The sequence below is a fragment of the Mustelus asterias genome, chromosome 6 (assembly GCF_964213995.1).
Source record: "Mustelus asterias chromosome 6, sMusAst1.hap1.1, whole genome shotgun sequence".
NCBI classification, from domain to species: Eukaryota; Metazoa; Chordata; class Chondrichthyes; order Carcharhiniformes; family Triakidae; genus Mustelus; species Mustelus asterias.
Window position 1 is genome coordinate 25,574,128 of NC_135806.1, and position 20,028 is coordinate 25,594,155.

At 44.4% G+C, this 20,028-nt stretch overlaps 1 protein-coding gene across 1 annotated transcript in view; it reads right to left on the reverse strand.

Moving 5' to 3' along the window:
* frem1a (Fras1 related extracellular matrix 1a) overlaps nucleotides 1–20,028 on the reverse strand; it is a 270,213-nt gene that overhangs the window by 123,189 nt on the left and 126,996 nt on the right. The window contains exons 10-13 of the mRNA XM_078214133.1: nucleotides 16,858–16,989; nucleotides 13,731–14,075; nucleotides 9,738–9,880; nucleotides 2,535–2,731 (exon numbers count right to left, since the gene is read on the reverse strand). Of these exons, the coding sequence (XP_078070259.1) occupies nucleotides 2,535–2,731; nucleotides 9,738–9,880; nucleotides 13,731–14,075; nucleotides 16,858–16,989 (817 nt within the window). The remainder of the gene's footprint in view (nucleotides 1–2,534; nucleotides 2,732–9,737; nucleotides 9,881–13,730; nucleotides 14,076–16,857; nucleotides 16,990–20,028) is intronic.

Genomic DNA, 20,028 nt, shown 5'->3' on the forward strand with positions numbered 1-20,028 from the left:
GTACCCACAGTCCAATGGCCTGGCAGAAAGGGCCAAGCACCTGCTTGAGAAATGTGCCTGAGGCTACACAGGTTTCTAGGCTGCACTCCTCAGTCTGCCACATAGGCTCTGACAGACAGGGCATGCCATTGTCTTGCAGCGCATGTTCTCTCGGTGAATCAGGATGACAATTCCTCTTGCAACCAAAGATCAAAACTAACATGAGTGGTGCCCTTGTGAAGTGGCGATGAAGGAGAAAGAGGAATTATGACTGAAATGCTCACACACTTTGTCCTGTAGAACCTGGTCAAATGGTCAGGATCCAGACCACACGTGGCCACAGTAAACTGGTGGTGGTACATGGTCATACTCCACAACTGAACAGTTATGTGATTTCCTTGGACAGTGATCAACACGTATGAAACTGGCTTCACCTGCTGCAGGTATCAGAACCAGCACCATGCCCCATGCATTCAGCCTGCAATCCAGGCCCCCTACACCAGTGGAAATGAAGGCCCCTCCAGAGGCCAATGCAGCAAACCCTGCAGCCTCTGGGTACACTGTAAGGGCACCTGATGCCATCCACACTGAGGACACCAACTGAAGGGCATCCCACGCATAGCCAACTGGCACAATCGCACACTCAGGACCTAAGTAAACCAAACACAACCAAAAACAAAATATGTTCAGTGATTTGGCCTTCTGTGATAGAGAATTCCACAGGTTTCCCACCTTCTCAGTGAAGAGGTTTCTCCTCATTTCAGTTCAAAATGCTTATCCCTTGTTCTAGATCTACCAGACAGTGGAAACAGCTTCTCTGCATCCAGTATCATAAATGTATAAATTTCAATAAGATCTCTCTCATTCTTTTAAATTCCTGTGAATACAGACCCAGTGGACCCAATCTCTCTTGATATGACAATCCTATCATCCCAGGAATCAGTCTGGTGAATGCTGCACTCCCTCTATGTCATATAGATCCTTTCTTAGGTAAGGAGACCAAAGCTGCACACAATACTCCAAGCCATGGATTTTCCTGTCCGATTGTTTCCAGACAGATTTGGTGATGAGAGTGGAAAATCTTGCAAGAGGCTCAAATCACATTTTACATCTTAAGATGCGAATCAGATGCCTAGACCGCTCAGATGGCTTTCTGCAATACACAACAGAGAGGACTTCCTGCATGATTGCACTTTGCTGTGTCCTTCATAATCTGGCTGTGCAGAGATGTGAACCCTCCACATAAGGACCAGAAGATACAGTGTGAGCAACATGACAGATGGGATGATGGTGATATGAAAGTGTCCATGAGAGAATAAATGTTGCTATGAGTCCCCCGCTAATGGATCCATGAGATCAGTGAAGAGAGTCACTGTTTGAGTGCATGATGCCATGATGAGAGTTTGATCTTGGAGGGAGCCGGAAGGGGACTTACCCTGGCAAAGCGGATGAGATCAGATGAGAGTGGATGGTTGCAAATCTTCTTCCTTGTCTTTTGCAATGAACACTCTCATGAATATATGTAGGTTTATAATTTTATTCTTTGATATGATTTGGTAAAATACTGCCTGTTCTCTGTGCCCAGGTTCATGCCAGGTGGAATATCTGATTTTATTCCTTTTCAACTTTTCTGTGACAGATTGGTAGAACTAAGTGGCTTTCTGAGCCAGACCAATTAAGGATGGCAGGTGCCTTTTCCTAAAGGGCATTCGTGAATCATATGGGTTTTCATTGAAAAAAAACCTCACTTGTCATAGAACCCCACAGTGCAGAAGGAGGCCTTTCAGCCCATCGAGTCTGCACCGACTCTCCGACAGAGCATCTTACTCAGGCCCATTCCCCGCCCTGTCCCAGTAACCGCATGTATTTGCCCCGCTAATCCACCTAACCAACACATCTTGGGACATTAAGGGGCAATTTAGCATGGCCAATCCACCTAACCTGCACAACTTGGGATTGTTCTACAACAGACAATGCTAGAATCATAGTTGCTGCTACTGACACCAGCTTTCAATTCCAGATTTTTATCAATTAATCAAATTTAAATTCTACCAACATGGGAGGATTTGAACCTGTGTCTCAAGTGGATTGGATTACTAGTCTGGGAAAATTGTCATCTGCATCAGGTAGTTTGGGGAGGACATTCCTTCCTCATATTAATTAGCTCACCACATGTCACAGGTCCAGTTTGGTAGATATGCCTTCAGTTCAGTCAGTCATCATGCCACCGAACTACTCTTGGTGATGGATACTGAAGTTCATTGCTGAACACACTGGCTTTGCTAACATAGAATCATTGAATCCCTACAGTGCAGAAGGAGGTCATTCAGTCCATTGAGCCTGCACAATCTCACCCAAGCCCTAATGTCCTTTTTCATTTTAATTTACGGTAATAGCACACATTGTGACTCAAACAGTTATTCCCTGAGGCATTACTCAATCATCTAGTGAACCAAAATAACCACAATATATTTTGCAGTGTATGATAACATCAATATTTGTCATAGTTTGACATACTTATAATGTACAAAGAAGTATGATCCACATAAACCTACCCAAATATTGAAGTAAAGAATGGCAGAGTTGTTATTGTATATATGATCTCTCTATCCGGTGACTCAGAATCTGTGAAATGCAACTGGTTCTTTGTCAGATATGCTATCTCAGTTTCCTTGACAACAAGATGGCGTACAACCCCCGGTGCTTCTTTGGGAAACTGATCATCCACTGGAGTAATATGGACAATTACAGTCTGCAATAAAATTGATTATGTGAGAAGACTGGCAGAATTTTACAGCATTAAAGAATCAAATCATTCAGATAACATGTTATTCACTGCACATAATAAATTTAAATATTCAACATCAAGCATTTTAAACACTGCAAAGGTTTACAATTTTGATATTCTTGTGACTTTGGAGAGTCAGTTTTCTAAATACAGCTGCAAGTGGGGAACATCCGCCCCAACAGCAGTAACAGGAAATCACAAGCATCATGCCCACAATTTCCCATTATATTTGGCTAGCAGATGAGGCTCATTATACAACAATGATTGGCACCACATCTACAAACATCCACTCCCTCCACCACCAACACTCAGTAGCAGCAGTGTGTACTATCTACAAGATGCACTGCCGCAATTCACCAAAGATCCTTAGACAGCACCTTCAAAACCCATGACCACTTCCATCTAGAAGACAAGGGCAGCAGATACATGGGAACACCACCACCTACAAGTTCCCCTCCGAGCCATTCACCATCCTGACTTGGAAATATATCACCGTTCCTTCGCAGTCACTGGGTAAAAATCCTGGAATTCCCTCCCTAACGGCACTGTAGGTCAACCCACAGCACATTGACTGCAGCGATTTAAGGCTGCAGCTCACCACCACCTTCTCAAGGGCAACTAGAGATGGGCAATAAATGCTGGCCAGCCAGCGATGCCCATGTCCCACGAATGAACAAAGAAAAACAGTGTGTTTTTTGTAATAAAACATCACAGGGTGTTTTACAGAGATGTTATAAAACAAAATTACACGCTGAGCCAAATTAAGTGATACTGTCACAGAGTCATATAACATCACCAATGATAGCCATTTGGCCCATCACATCCAGGCCATTTCTGTAGGGCAATCAATCAGTCCCATTCCCTTGTAGCACTGTAAGCCCATTTTGTTTAAGTACCTATCCAATTTCCTTTTGAAACCAATCATTGTCTCGATTTCCACGACAGGTAGCGAGTTCCAGGTCACTACCACTCAGTGTGTAAAAGCCTCATCCTCACATCCCCCTGTATCTCCTGCTTTTTTTCCACCCTTTCTTCAATAAAGGTATCACATTTGCCATTCTCAAATCCTCTGATATTTTCCCATTATCGAGCAATGATCTGAAGATTATGGCAAACTCTTCCACTTTCTCTGCTGTTGGGGCACCTAGCCAAAAGTTTGGTCAATCAAATACATAGGTTTTAAAGAAAGAAGAGAGATACAAAGGTGGAGGTGTTTTAGTCATCTAAAGGCATGGCAATTCATTGGTGATGCTTAGAGATCAGAATTAGATGAGCGCAGATATCACAGAGATTTGTGGGATTGAAGGAGATTACAGAAATAGGGAGGGTTGAGGTCATGGGAGTGGCATCAGAACAAGGAGGGGAATTTTAAGATTGAGCCATTGCTTAACCAGCAGCCCCATCTAGATCAGCAAACACAGGGCTGATGGGGAAATCTGACTTGGTATGACTAGAGACATGGACAGCAAAGCTTTGGGTTACCTCAAATTTATGGAAGTTAGAATGTGAGAGGCCAGGCTAAGTGTGATTGGAATAATCAAGGAAACGAAGGCATAAATGAGGGTTTCAGTGGGAGATGAGCTGAGACAGGAACAGGCCTAGGCATCGAGGGAAGTGGTCGCAAGGGGTCTCAGACCGCATTCGACGTTACAGAGAGGTACTCACCGGGAAACAGGCTGAAGGCAATGGTGGCGTGAGGACCCAGGTTACAATCGAAGGCCAGGAACAGGAGGGGGAATTCTCCAGAGGGAGCAGCGAGACAGTCACGGGGGAAGCAGTCGCAAGGGGGTCCGGGCTAAAATTTGGTGGGAAGAGTGGGAGACGGGAGTCAGTGAAGAGCGGTGGCGTGAAGAGCGGCAAAAGCGCGCGAAAAGCGGCAACAGAACACGAAGGCAGGAAAATCTCCCATCAGCGGGAACAGAAAATTGTGGGCCAGTTCGGGGCAATAGGGCCATTCAATGAAGAGATGGAGAGCTGGGTGCTATAAACAGAGCATTTTCATTCATCGTTAAAAGCTAATCAGGCAGATGGAGAACTTGTGGTAACAATCTTCTTAAGTACTATAGAGAGTTAGACGTTTGTGGCATTAAGAAGTCTCATATAACCTGAAAAGCCCACAGAGAAACCACTAGCAGAGTTGTGCAAGATACTAAGGAGCCATTATGCCCCAAAGCCCCTTATGATAGCAGAACTTTTGTGATTTTATAAAGAAATACAGTTGGAAAGAGAATCCATTGTGCAATTTGTGGCTGTGTTAAAAAGACAGGCAGAGCACTGTGAATTTGATGGATTCCTGAAAGATGCTTTGTGGGATCATTTGGTTTGTCGACTCCGCCACAAAGTGCTTCCGACAATAAAAGTTTTAGGGAGCGATCTTACCAAACAAATTCTAAGTGTTGAACGAGTATGAAAACGGGAGAGAATTGCATTCATTTTTTGTGGGTGAGCTCTCAGACGCTATCTTATGCCACATTGAGAAACAAATGAGGCAAAGTGTGATTCTCGCAAGTAGAGGGAGTGGACGAAGTCTTTTCACACTACGAAGCCAGCTGCTAACTGCTAGAGGTGCCATTTGCATGTGCCTGATCTCCCAGAGCACCGTGTAAAGAGTACACAGTGCACTGGGAATATGTGTCCCCCCCCCCCATGGATATCGCCTCGCCCCACTGCCCCAGACATCCCGTCCGATGGTGGCCCCTCCTTCCCGACGATTGCTCACCCCATCCCTCCCCTTGGCCGATCGCCAACCCCATTTCCACCCCCAGCTGATCACCTCACGGAACCCTCTTTTAACCCCCTCATGGCTGAAAGTTGCTCCAACTTGCCACTCTCCGCTGAGCATCCCCCATTCACCCTCCCCGGTTGATCGTTGCCCCTGTTCACCACCCCAACGCCAGTGGATCACCGACCCTGCAATCCCTGATTGCAGAGCACACAGCACCCCATTCTGAGCCTCCCCTTCACCCCGCCCTCCCCTTGACGCTCACCCGTTGGCACTGCCTGGTGCCCAGTGGGCAGTATCAGGCTGGTGGGCACTGCCAGGGTGCCAGTGGTCAAAGGCAACTATCTTGCCTTGTTTGGACACTCCTGGTTGCAGAAATGAAAATTAAACTGGGGCATGCTAAATAGGCTGGCAGATTCGAGAACAAGTTTACAGGATGTACTGGAGAGCTATAAGGACATTGGGTGAGATGAAAGAGTGCGAGAATAAAATTCAACTGAAGTTAGAGACTCGTTCAAGGAGTCTGAAGGCACGTCCAGTACTGTGTGCCATTCGGCTGAAGGTGGAGGCGGAATTAAGGGCACTAAACCCAGTGACCACCAGTGAATGGGCCACTTCAATTGTTCCAGTTTTTAATACAGATGCACAATTAGAATCTGCGGGGACTTCAAGCCCACTGTCAACCCAGCACTGCGTGCAGATCAATACCCACTTCCTCTTATTGAGGAGCTGTTTAATGGATTAGCAGGAGGGGTTTGTCTCAGGCCCATCCCCAAATGGGGGTCATGGAAAAGTCCCAACCACCTCTGATGATAATAATTCATTGGGTGCTTTTCCGCTACAAGCATCTTCCCTTTGGCATCATGCCAATACCAGTCCTTTTCCAGAGGGCAATAGATCAAATTCTAAGTGTTACCTGGGCTCCACCGAAGAGGAGCATTTGAAGAACCTTGAAGAGACCCTCAGAAGGTTGCAGAAAGAGAAATGCAAATTTTTTAAAGATTCAATTGAATACCTGGGCCACATCATTGATAGAGAGAGACTGCAGAAGGCACCCAAGAAAATGGATGTCATTATGAAAGCTCCCAGACCGGAGAACATTTCACAATTGTGATCATTCCTGGGATTGGTGATTACTATGGCCAGTTCATGCCAGATCTGGCCACTATGCTTAAAACGTTACATTGACTGCTTGGAAAGGCAAACCATGGAGATGGACCCAGGAGTGTGAAGAAGCTTACTGGGAAGTAAAACAAGCTTTATGAAGGTCAGAAGTGCTAGCCCATTTCGACCCGAAGTTGCCATTGTAATTAACCTGCGATGCCTCGCCCTTGGGGTTGGTGCTGTATTGTCACATGCATTGTCCAATAGAGAAGAAAGGCCCATTGCCTTTGTGTCAAGGCCTTTGACAAAATCAGCGCAAAAATATGCCCAGGTCAAGAAGGGAGGGTTGAGTATTGTCTTTGGGGTGAAAAAATTCTCACATTTCCTACATGGCTGGCATTTTGTGCTGATAACTGATCACAGGCCCCTCAGCACCATTTTTGGGCCATATACTGGAATACCATCTATGGCAGCAACACGCTTACAAAATTGGACACTACTTTTCTCAGCATACTTCTGCGACATATGGTATCGACAATCAGAAAAACATGGTACCGCTGACGCACTTTCAAGGCTGCCTCTCCCTGGAGGAATGGATGTTCCTGATTGGCACTCGAAAATGATGGGTATTTTCAACTAGACGATAAGGCCCCAGTGTCCGCTGCCCAGGTATGGAACGCCATCAGAAATGACCCAGTCTTAAGACAAGTACTAGATTTAGTCATACGAGGGAGAACTATTTGTGGAATTGCAAGTCAAGGTATTTCAGGAAGGGTGTTGATAAGGAACTACATAACATAAGAACATAAGCACTTGGAGCAGGAGTAGGCCATCAGGCTCCTTGAGCCTGCTTCGCCATTCAATAAGATCGTGGCTGATTTTTTTCGTGGACTCAGCTCCACTTACCCGCCCACTCACCATAACTCTTAATTCCTCAAAAATCTATCTATCATACAAATAGAAAGAGACAGTCTTAGTGATAGCATTGCTATGTGCTCCAAAGCTCATGTCAGTGTCAAATCTGACAGCAAGGTTGTGAACAGTCTGGTTTAGTCAGAGACCAGAAGAGACATAGGGGCCGATTTTACCAAATCGGCTCTAAGTGCCGGGTGCAGTCGTAAATCAGACCCGCGCCCGGCAGCCGCGCTCCAGCGCCCCCATACGCCTTTTTTCGGTGCGGGTCCAGTGGGCGGGGCCTAGCGCATTTGCATCTGTCAGAGCACCGAGCTGCGCATGCGCAGTTCGAAGCCGACGGTACTCAGCACGCCTGAGCGCGAAAGTCAAAAGCAGCGCTGACAGCACTGCCTTTGACTTTCCCTGGTTGGGGGGGGGGGTGAGGTGGGAAGAATCTGACGTCTCTTCCCTGAGGGGGGGGGGTTGGGGGGGGAGGATGTGATGTCTCTTCCCTGGGGGGGGGGGGGATCTGACATCTCTTCCCTGAGGGGGGAGGCAGGCGGGGTGGGGGGGGGATGTGACATCTCTTCCCTGAAAGGAGGGGGGGAAATCTGACATCTCTTCCCTGAGGGGGGGTAGGGGGGGATCTGACGTCTCTTCCCTGAGGGGAGGGGGGGGTAGGGGGATGTGATGTCTCTTCCCTGGGGGGCGGGGTAGGGGGGAATGTGACGTCTCTTCCCTGAGTGGGGGGGGGAGGGGGAGGGGATGTGACGTCTCCCCCCCCCCCCCCCCCCAGGGGCGCGCGCCGGATCGGCGCCCAGATCTGCCGTTGGTAAAGGTGCAATTGGCCTTGGGTCGGGTCCGGACCGCGTTTTAGGCCCACGCCCAACTTTACCACGATTTTGGTAAAATCGGGCCCATAGAGTCACAAACCATGGAGCAGAATTTGCCACTGGGACTGATGGCACTGACGGCACTGACATCAATCTTCCTAATATTTAACTGGGACCACAGCCCACCAAGAAGCAAAGTCGGCAGAGGGATAGACTGTTCTACACCCCACAGTCATAAAAGAACTGGGGGGTGGGTTAAATGGGCAGCTTATGGAACCTCGGCCCCCAGTAGGGAGGAAGTCCCACCCTTGGAAGCTGCCAATCAATCGGATTTGCCAGCAGCTACATCTGTCACAGCAGAGCCAAGAGTGCATTTGTAGATGCTTTTGGGACAGCAATGGGGAAGAGCAGGTTGCCCAAGGATTTCTGGAAACAGGTAAGTCTGAGATGTTGGGAAGGGACCGTTTGGACAGGGTAGAGAGGGCAGTGGAGTGGAGGTGAGTTGGAGTTGGTGGGCTTAAGGCAGCAGGCAAGTTGGAAGGAAGGAGGGCGTTTTTACTTCGGCCTACCATGTGCAAAGAGCAGCCCCCCCCCCAACTTCTTTTCAACCCTTTAAAATTGGGCTGTCCACTTCCGCATGATTTCCCACACCAAGTTTTATGGTGTGGGCAGTGAATTATGGGTGTCAGTTGGCTGGTTACAAGCCTAATTGACCATTAATTATTTACTTAAATCTGGTGGGCAGGCTACTGATTATGACATTTGTGGGGGTGAGTTGAAAGGTTATGGGGTGGGCACCTGTGGGCATCCACTCGTTTTTACATGCCTCCAGTCAAAAGCATGCCCAAAGGCAAGTAAAGAGCAGTTTCTGGGTGTATACATACAAAACTCTTAAAAGGTGACAGGACAAGTTGACAAGGCTGTTAAAAAGATATACAGGATTTTTGGATTTGGAAATACAGACAAAGTACAAAAAAGCCAATGCATTATGGTTAGGTTTCAGCTGCCCTATTGTGCTCCAATTTGACCACCACACTTTAGGCAGGATGACAGTCAAGGGGATGTGGAAAAGATTTACAAGAATGGTCCCAGGATTGAGCGACTCCAGTTATGTGGATAGACTGTTCTCCTTGGAGCAGAAGATGTGAAGGGAAAATTCAGCATCAGATATGGATTGCTTGAAAAGTTAGGAAAACCAGACTCTCAAGGAACTTGCAAAAACAAATTGAACTAATACTTGGAAGAAAGTGAGGGACCAATGGGGAAAAATCAGAGGATTGAACTGAGAACTGATTCTATGATACATGATTCCTCTGGCACATAAATGCTTAATCATCTTGAAAAGTTTATGTTTTCCATCTCAACAGCATAATATGGTTGTCCTAAAGGATTCATGTTGTTTGACACAAAGCAGTACCTGAGGATCTGAGAGGTTTGGAGGATCGTGGCTATCGGACAGGATAAATTCAAAGGAATCTTCAAACACTTCACCTCCCAAGTGACGGTAATAGATCATAGCATTGAAGAGATCTCGCTGTAAGAACTTAGTGATGGGATAACCTGTCAACAGCAAACAGATGAAGCATATTAATAGGCAATGACTGAAATTTTGAATACCACAGTTCACCAAGTGGCCTAATTGATGAATATATCATCCAGGATGAGTAATATGAAAACACTACAAAGGTCCAAATCAGGTTTAGTTTGGTACATATGGGCCAGGGCCTGAGGGGGTGGGGCATACTGGGGGGCAATTGTTGGAGGAGATGGGGGGGAACCTGCTGCCACTCTGCAATTGGGACCGGTGGGGGAGGACGATCGAAGTTGGCCATGGGGGGGTTTCGGGCCTGATCATCATGGTTGGGGGGTCAGGGCCGGCCCAGGGAGATCCTGGGGGGGGGGGGGGGGGGGGGCAGTGGTTCTGGAGGCCAGCGATCGGTGTGGTTGCAGGGCAGGCCAGCAATAGGGGAAGGCCAGCTATCAGAGGCCAGCAATGGGAGGGCCAGTGTGCAAGCGCCAATCTCTGCATTGACAGATCGTCGCATGCTCAGTGGCCCTCTCAGCACTATGCTGCCGGCCTCTCGGATGGGAGTAGGCCCCGCCCTCTACTTACCAGAGGGAATCACGCTGAGGCACTCTGTAATGCTCAAAGTGTTGGAGATTCATTCTGCTAAGTACACCCAAAATACCGGTGGGAAATACTCCCATTTTCCTGCTCCTTGGGCACTTAGTTTTATTTTGGGAGAAATCCTGCCATGGTCTGTGACACTCACAGCAAAAGGCTGGGTTAACAGTGTACTGCATTTGGCTTCAGTTGGGGTTCCCCCTCATGAACGTTATCCATATGTTTCCCATTAGAAACTATGCATCTGTCAATGCTAGTTGAGGCTTAGTCAAGACAGTCTCAGAACCAAAGAGCTGACAGTGATTGTCAAGGATCACTAAGGAGGAACGGCCATTTATAAAAACTTTCCCTCCAAAAAGAACATCAGTGAGCCATATATTGTCAATGCCTGGGGGTATGCTACCACTTTTCTCCTGGTGGTCCTTATGATATGCAGTTGCCTCACATTGCCTCCACTTCATTCATTTCCCATGACAAGGGGACATTCGCAACTCCTCCTCCAGCATTCTTTAATTACCTTAGTGCCCCCAAATATTCATCAACCCCTATCTTCAGAATTCAGAAGATTCATAATCCTTTGAGTGGAGACATTTCAACTTGTCAATCCTCAATGGCTGACCACTTATTCTAAGATGTGGCCTTATCAATATCCTGTATAATTTTAGTTGGACTTCTTTACTCTTATACTCCAATCCCTTTGTAACAAAAACTAATATACCATCTGCTTTTCTAATATTTTGCTGTACTTGCACATAACTTTCTGTAAGTCATGCACAAGAACACCCACATCCCTCTGAATGCAAGCATTTCCCAGTCTCTCACCAATCAAAAATATTCTGTTCTCTTTTTATTTTTCCAACTAAAGTGGATACCTTCACGCTTCACATGATATTCAATTTGCTATGTTCTTGCCCACTCACTCAATATGTCCATATCCCAGCTTCTTTGTGCCCTCCTGATTGCTTCCTTTCCCACCTATCAGTTGCAAACTTGGATATGTTACATTCAGTCCTTTCATCCAAGTCATTGATATAAATTGTAAAGAGCTGAGATCTAGATTCCTTGTGGTACACCACTAGTTACAGCCCACCAACCCCAAAATACCCCTTTTAATACAATATGATCCTCAACAGACATGCACTCAATTCAACAAACCAAAGAGCAGATGAATAAATTCAATCCTACAGGGCCACCTGAAAATATTGGCAAAAAAAATGTGAGTTTGGAACTCACACTGATGAACTAATCAGAGTTTGAATAGTTTGCGGATTTCATAATGATTAAGACTGCAAGCAGCTGCTGCAGGAGAAAGATCTAACGTTACAAGCAGCCATTAGTATCTGCATGTTAAATGAACATTCAGGAAAAAGCAGAAATTTAGAAGGGAAATAGAAGTATGGTTAGTATGAGATGGAATAAGTACGATAGCAAGAAATGATCAGAAGATGTAGAGTCCATATGAATAGAGGTAACAAATAACAAGGGGAAGACGACACTGGTGGGAGTAGTATATAGACCCCTGAACAGTAGCTCTACTGTCGAATGGAGAATAAATCAGGAGTTAATAAGGGCATGTAAAAAAATAAGTACTTTAATCATGGGTGGCTTTAACATTTATGTAGATTTAGAAAATAAAATTAGCAGAAGCAGCCATGAGGAAGAATTCAGAGTATATTCGGGCCAGTTTCCTCGAATAATATGTTGTGGATCCAACCAGGGATTGCTATTTTGGACGTGGTATTGTATAATGAGGCAATGAGATTTAATGGGCAATCTCAGAGTAAAAGATCCCCTAGGAAACAGTGACCATAACATTACAGAATTAAGCATTCAGTTTGAGAATGAGAAATAAGGAATAATAAGGGTAATTATGAAGGAATAAAGGCACAGTTGCCTGGAGAGGACTTGGGAAGAGTTTAACAGGAAGGTCTTTGATCAGAAATGATAGGCGTTTACGAAAATAGTCCATGACCTCACGACAAAGATATATTCCACTGAGGAAGGGGGAGTCTAGGAAGGGGATAAATCAACCATGGTTAACCAAGGAAATTAAGGAGCGTGTGAAACTTAAAGAGAAAACATATAATGTGGCAAAGATTGGCGGTAAGCCAGAGGATTGGTAAAGTTCTAAAAACCAACAGAAGATGACCAAAAAAATAGAAGCTAAACTATGAGGGTAAACTAGTGAGTAATATAAAAATGGACAGCAAGAGCTTGTTTAAATATATAAAAAGGAAGCGAGAGATCAATGTGAACATAGGTCACTTCAAGAATTAAGACCAGGGAAATAATAATGGGGAACCAGGAAATGGCAGAGGAGTTAAATATATACTTTGTGTCAGTCTTCACCATGGAAGACTCTAACAACATTCCAAAAACACAAAATAATCAAGGGGCAGAAGGGGAGGAAGGTAGTAAATTTAATAACTATTATTAGAGAAAAAGTACTGGGAAAACAAAAGGGGCTAAAGGCAATAAATCTCTGGACATGATGGGATACATCTCAGGATATTAAAGGAAGTGGCTACAGAAACAGTGGATGGACTGGTGGTGATGTTACAAGAATCCTTAAAAGTCCCAGAGGAATGGAAAACTGGCAATGTAACACCCTGAGTGAAAAAGAGAGGAGGGGATTAAAGAAAGGCCAGTTAACTTAATTTCTGACTTAATTGGGAAAATGTTAGAGTCCATTATGAAGGATGTACGAGCAGAGCATTTAGAAATACATAATATAATCAAGCAGAGTCAGCATGTCTTCATGAATGGGAAATCATGCATGACAATTTTATTAAAATTATTTTGAGGTGGTAACAAGCTGCATAGATAAAGGGGAACCAGCAGATTTAATATACTTGGATTTCCAAAAAGTGTTTGATCAGGTACCAACCAAAAGGTTACTTAATTAGATAAGAGCCCATGGTTTTAAGGGTATATTAGCATGCATAGAGGATTGACTAACTGATAGAAGACAGCGCTAGGAGGATAAGAGGGGCATTTTCAGGATGGTAACCTGTAATTAGTAGAGTGCCACAAGGGTCAGTGCTGGGGCAACAACTATTCACAATGTGTATTAATGACTTGGACAAGGAAGGTGAATGTAGTATTGCAAAGTTTGTGGATGATACAAAATTAGGTGGGATGGCAAATGGTGAGGATGACACAAAGGATTACTAACTGAAAAGTAAAATTTGAAGATGTATTCTCGGGTAGAGTAACCAACTTTCAATGCCACAAAAAGCAAAATGTTCCATTCCTCATCATCAAAATCAAAGGAAAAAAACAAACCTGTTAATTCAGGAGCTGGTCTTTTCATAATTTCTCCAGCCTGTGGGGTTTTGACAATTTTGAAAAGGATGTAATCATCGCTTGAATCCATGTCTGAGGCCTGAAGCATAAACTTCTCAATCAGTATTTCTTGGTCCTCACACAGTTCAAAGATAACATTGTTGATAAGGAACGGAGGGCTGTCATCTTTAGGCAGGATGTTGATGGGGAATTTGTGCCGGGTACTATGATAACCATCAAAAATTCGAAATACAATGAAGTCATTTGTGGAATCACTGTCGTCATGGTGGTAACGAACGACACCAGACTTGATGTCATTGACTGTAAACATAAAACCTTTTCCTCCTGCAAATTAAATAAAGGAATAAATTAGTGAACAGATTGTTGAGTTACCATTTGACCTAGTCTTGGGGAATGAAGAAGGGCAAGACTGAAGTCACAGTTGGCGACCATATCCGGGGGTATAGTGATCACAATTCAGTTAGATTTAGCATTGCAATGGAAAAGGACAGAGATAAAGCAGGAATAAAAGTTTTGAACTAGGGGAAGGCAAATTTTGCAGGAATGAGAGGGACTTGGCTGAGGTGGACTGGACAGCACTGCTAGGGATAAATCAGTGGAAAACCAGTGAGAAGCATGAAAAAACTAGATCCTAAATAAACAAAGTAGACATATCCCCTCCAAAGATAAGTGTGGTACGGCCAAATCTAGACCCGCCCCCCGCCACCACCCCGGTTGTCTAGAAGAATACAGGGGAAGATCAAACAGAAAAAGGAAGTGTACAATTGGCACAAAGAACTAAGCATTGCAGATAGCCTAGATGAATATAGGAAGTGCGGGGATGACGTAAAAAAGGAAATAAGGAAATCAAAGAGAGGGCATGAAAAATGGTTAGCGAGTAAAATTAAAGAAAATCCAAAGATGTTTTTATCAATGTATTAATGGTAAAAGGTTAGTTAAGGAAAAAGTAGGACCTATCAGAGATGAAGAAGGGACCTTGTGTGTAGATGCGGAGGCTGAGGGAAGGGTTTTAAATGAATATTTTGTCTCTGTGTTTACAAAGGAAAGGGATGATGCAGATTTTGTAGGCCAGGAGGAACATTGTGAGATATTAAATGTGATAATCATAAAGAGAGGAGAAGTATACGAAGGGTTGGAATCTTTGGAAGTTGATAAGTCGCCAGGGCCAGATGGACTGTTTCCGAGGCTGCTGAAGGAGGTCAGGAAGGAGATAGCTGATGCTCTGAGGATGATTTTCCGATCTGCACTAGATACAGGGGAGGTACCAAAGGACTGAATAAATGCAAACATAGTTCCATTGTTTAAAAAGGGATCGAAGGAAAGGCTAAACAATTATTAGGCCAGTTAGTTTTGCATTGATGGTGGGAAAATTCGTACAATCAATCCTGAGAGATAGGATTAACTGTCACATAGAAAGGCATGGACATTTCAGGAATGGTCAGCATGGGCTTGTAAAAGGAAGGCCTTGCTTCACAAACTTGATTGAATTCTTTGAGGAAGTGTCAAAAAGGGTTGATGAAGGTAGTGCAGTGGATGTTAGTACATGGATTATAGCAAGGTGTTTGACAAGGTTCCACAGGGCAGACTGGTCATAAAAGTAAAAGCCCATGGGTAGCGTGGCAAGTTCGATCAAAAGTTGGCTCAGTAACAGGAAACAACGGGTAATGGTCGATGGATTCTCTTGCAAATGGAAATTTGTTGCAATTGGTGTTCCACCCTTTGCAGCGTTCTTCCATCACAATAATTTTTTTTTACAGGTCAGCAGCTCCCTGAGACAGGTCCGCAGTGGTTATCATCCTGAAGGAGCACATCAGAAGTGTCAGCCCACACCTTCCCTTTTCTCAGCGCTCACTCTCTTCCCGCTCTAACGGGCAGCACAGAACATTTGCCAACATGCGTTTCACACTGGTGGGCTGTTAACTGGTCCAGGGCTGATCGTGGTCGGAAGTGTGTTTCACATCTGCCTCCGAGCTTGCTGAATGCGCATGCCCGATGGTTAAAAATTTAGACCCACGTGTCAGTGATACCCACACCTTGGCACTGAATTAAAAAAAGTAGATTTCAAACAAATACAATTTAACAGTTGAAAACTACAAATAGGTCGGAATTTTACCAGCCCACCCATCATGGGAATCGGAGCAGGCAAGGGGCAGAGCATTGGAAGGTCCATCAACCTCGAGCAGGATTTTACAGTTTCGGTACAAGCGAGGCCATAAAATCCCGCCCACTAAGTCCTTTTAAATAATCGGTTCGGCATCTCGCATTCTGATCTCTTCTCACCTATCAGATAATCTACCCGGATCCAGTTCACCAGCGGTAGGTGAATGCACCACATAGTGTGGAGCTCAGTAATAAAAACCAGGAAGATTCCAGATTTCACCTCGAGTCTGTGGCAAGGGTGTTTGACAGTGCCTAGACTGCTTAAAGGGAACAAAATTAGTCGTGTTTCCTACACTTGGATACTATCAGAACCATCTGTGAGATCCACCATGGTTAAATCGTCAAATGACTCAAAGCTGAGGTTTGTACAGGGAGAATATTTTGGCTCAACCCTGGAGGGTGCCTACTACTGCAATATAAGGCACCACCTCAAGAGAGGAAGGGAAACATTGGAATTTTCCTCTGTTTCCCAGGATTTTATCGTCATTGCTATTTTCATCAGAAATTTCAGCTCTGGAGAATTTAGCACATCCATCAATTTTCATATACTAGATAGCATTTTGTTATTAATAACTGTTCCCATTGCACATAATCTCAAATTCATTACTCTGAAGAGGGAGTTCATTAAAAAATGAATGTATAGCAATAAAATATGACTGATCATTTTCCTAGACCTTCGTCATTTACCCGAACGACACTTGGTAGAATAACCCTAACCCATGTTGGCATATATGGTCAGTAACTCAGGTTTACTTCAAGTTATTTTCTCATCTCTTGCCAATACTTACAATAAACTCTTTGGCAAGTTCTACTTTAAAATAGGAATTGCCAAACCACATCTCATGATTTAAACAGTTCATATCAATTCCATAGATCAGGAAGTATCATGGTGCTAGATCCTGCCTTGGTTATTAGAGTTCATCCTCTTTGTTAAATGGACATTAACCTCTTACTGTAAGTCGCCCATGTTGTAAGCCATCCACAGTCACCAAACGAACTGCAGAGAGGTCATCATTATCCACTACCTGAAACTGTTCCCAGGTGATAGGTCGAGATTGGCCTTCCAATAGATCAAGACCTGCCGAATAAAAATCAACAAATGCAAAGAAAACACAAACTGAGGTTTAGCTTCTCTTTGTCCTTGGTATAAGTGAATGACCAAATGATTTTTTGTGATGACTTGAGACTGGAAGACTCAGTGGCTTTTCAGTTCATCCCTCACCATGAAAATTGTATTGAACCTCAGAGCCAGGAGCTTGAGTAGGCCAGTGAGTCCTTCCAGCTTGCTCCTCCATTCAATAAGACCAAAGCTGATCTGAGTTTAACCTCCCCTCCACATTCCTGCCACCTACCCCCCTCAACACTTTCACCCCTGCTCTTCAAGAATCAATCTACGTGTCTTAAAAATGTTCAAAAACTCTGCTTCCTTTCGAGAAAGAGAGTTCCAAGAACTTAACCTTGAGAGACAAGAAGTTCTCTTTGAACCATGCAGGTTCAGGGAGTAGCAGTTACCCAGCTCAGTAGAAGGAAAGGAAACCCTTGGGGTCTAAGAGTCACTTTGGACTGGTTCTTGAGTAAAGTATAACCTGAAAAGAGATTTCCATTCTTTTAAATGATAAATTGGGGATCTTTTCTGTAGCCGCACACTGAAATGTTTTTAGTTATAGTTGTGATTAGTTTATAGGTTACAGTAAAAAATTCTAAAACGTGAGATCTTGTCATGTGATCCTTTCAGCCATCCACTTGTGATGAAACTGTGTCATTGATATATTTTATGTTTCTGTAGCGTGTTTAAAGTGCAGTGATTTTATTTTCTCAAAGCAGTCAGTATGTCCGATGGGAATGCAGAAGATGCTGGAAAAAAAGGATAATTATTCATTTTAGCCCTGTAGTGTTTACTTAGAATGAAGTTAATTGGACCCCTGGGGATTTCTTGTTTAACGCAATGGAAGGCGAGTTAGGTATACAGAGTGATGTAATATAGTTAATGGGAGGACCTAAGATTGTAGCTGAGAAAACAGCTTTCTGTATTCAGTTGCTGGAGGGGGCTCTTAAAAGATAGAAGCCTACAAGCTACGCTCTCTCTCTCTCTCTGCAAGTCTCTTTTCACAGCGTTTACTCAAGTCAGAACAAGTATATCATAGAATCATAGGATCCCTACAGTCCAGAAGCAGGCCATTTGGCCCATCGAGCCTGTGCTGACAACAATCCCACCCAGGCCGTATCCCTGTAACCCCCCCCCATATTTACCCTGCAAGTCCACTTGATACTAAGGGGCAATTTAGCATGGCCAATGAACTTAACCCACATATCTTTGGAGTGTCGGAGGAAGCCGGAGCACCCAGAGGAAACTCACACAGACATGGAGAGAAAGTGCAAACTCCACACAGACAGTGACCCAGGGCCAGAATTGAGCCTGGGTCCCTGGATCTGTGAGACAGCAGTGCTAACCACTGTACCACCATGCTGCCCCAATCTGTGATTGCCAATTATATTTAATGTGTGTTTAAGTCTATAAGAGAAATATTGCTTCATTGGAACTGAAATAGTGATAAGTTAGAAATTAGAATGGTTTCCTTCCATTTTAAGCATTGACTGTTAAAAACTGTAAAAACTGTTAAGCTACTTCATTTGTTTGAGCTATATGTAAACTGCATTATGAATGAAGCTTGTTTTGATAAAAAGATAATTTGCATAACTTGTCAGTAGAATCACACCTGGATCCTCACATTTATGCTAAAAATAAAAAACTGAGGGGTTCAATCTGACTTCAAAATATACCTTGGGATTTGGGTCCAGCACCCTAACATACTAGAAGTTCAATTTTTTTTTAATGTAATCGAACTCCATGGGGATCATACGGTTTAGATGATTAAAATCAGCTTATTCTGGTTTGCAGCAATTCTTTGGCTGGTTAAAAACTGAGAAAAAGGTAGGAAAACCTTTTTCACACAGCAGGTAGTTAAGACCTGAAATGCTCTGCCTGGGTGAGAGATGGAGGCAGGTTCAGCTGAAGCATTCAAAAAAGTATTACATTGTCACCTGAAAAGGAAGAATTTTCAATGTTACGGGCAGAAGGTGGGAGAAAGGCTCATTTACAGACCAGGTGTAGTCATGATGGGCCGAATGGCCTCCTTCTGCATGGTAACAATTCTGTGCAGAGGCATACACATCACAACTGTCGTGTCAACGCAGACAGTGCTGATATATTTGTGCGACTTTGTGGGAAAATCGTCAACAGGAGAAATGTAGCAGATGTCAGTTGTTCATTCTTGGTTAGAAATGGAGTAAAGGTGTTAATGTAGTGACAGTTCAGAGAAAACTGAGATAATCAGTCAAAGGCTTATTCAAGTCACCAACCAAGATAATGCTCCCTAAATGCAAAGTTGTAAGCGTGTATGCATAATCACCAACACGTTTTATTAATCCACAATCAGAGAAGCGGGTAGGTGGACAGAAGCAGTTCTAAAGAGATTCAATTTTAAATTTTAAAAATCTAACCAGGGATTAAGTGAGACCCCATCCCCGCACTTAGCTTGCCTCCGCTTCAGGGGCCCTCCTCAGCCCCCTCTCCCCTCAGCCCCCCCCCCCACTCAGTCACCTCCCCCCTCAGAGCCCCTCCCTCCTCAGACCACCCCTCAGCCCTCTTCCTCCTCAGACCCACATTCAAGCCCACTTTCTGGCCACGTGCTTTGGCACTGCCAGGGGTGTATTTCCCCTTGGCACTGACACCCTGGCCTGACATCTTTGTCCAGTAGCCATTTGCCCCTCTGATGCTGCCAGGCTGCAGAGAGAAGGTCCCTCAAGGTCGGGTGGGCTTAGGCTGAGTCAAGTGGTTGACTCACCATTCCCGCCAGGATGGAGGTGTCATGGCTGGACTGCCCTTTCTAGCCCTGAGGCCTGAAGATCACCCCTGGCATGGTGATTTCACAGTAAGAAGTTTAACAACACCAGGTTAAAGTCCAACAGGTTTATTTGGTAGCAAAAGCCACACAAGCTTTCGAGGCTCTGAGCCCCTTCTTCAGGTGAGTGGGAATTCTGTTCACAAACAGAACTTATAAAGACACAAACTCAATTTACATGAATAATGGTTGGAATGTGAATACTTACAACTAAT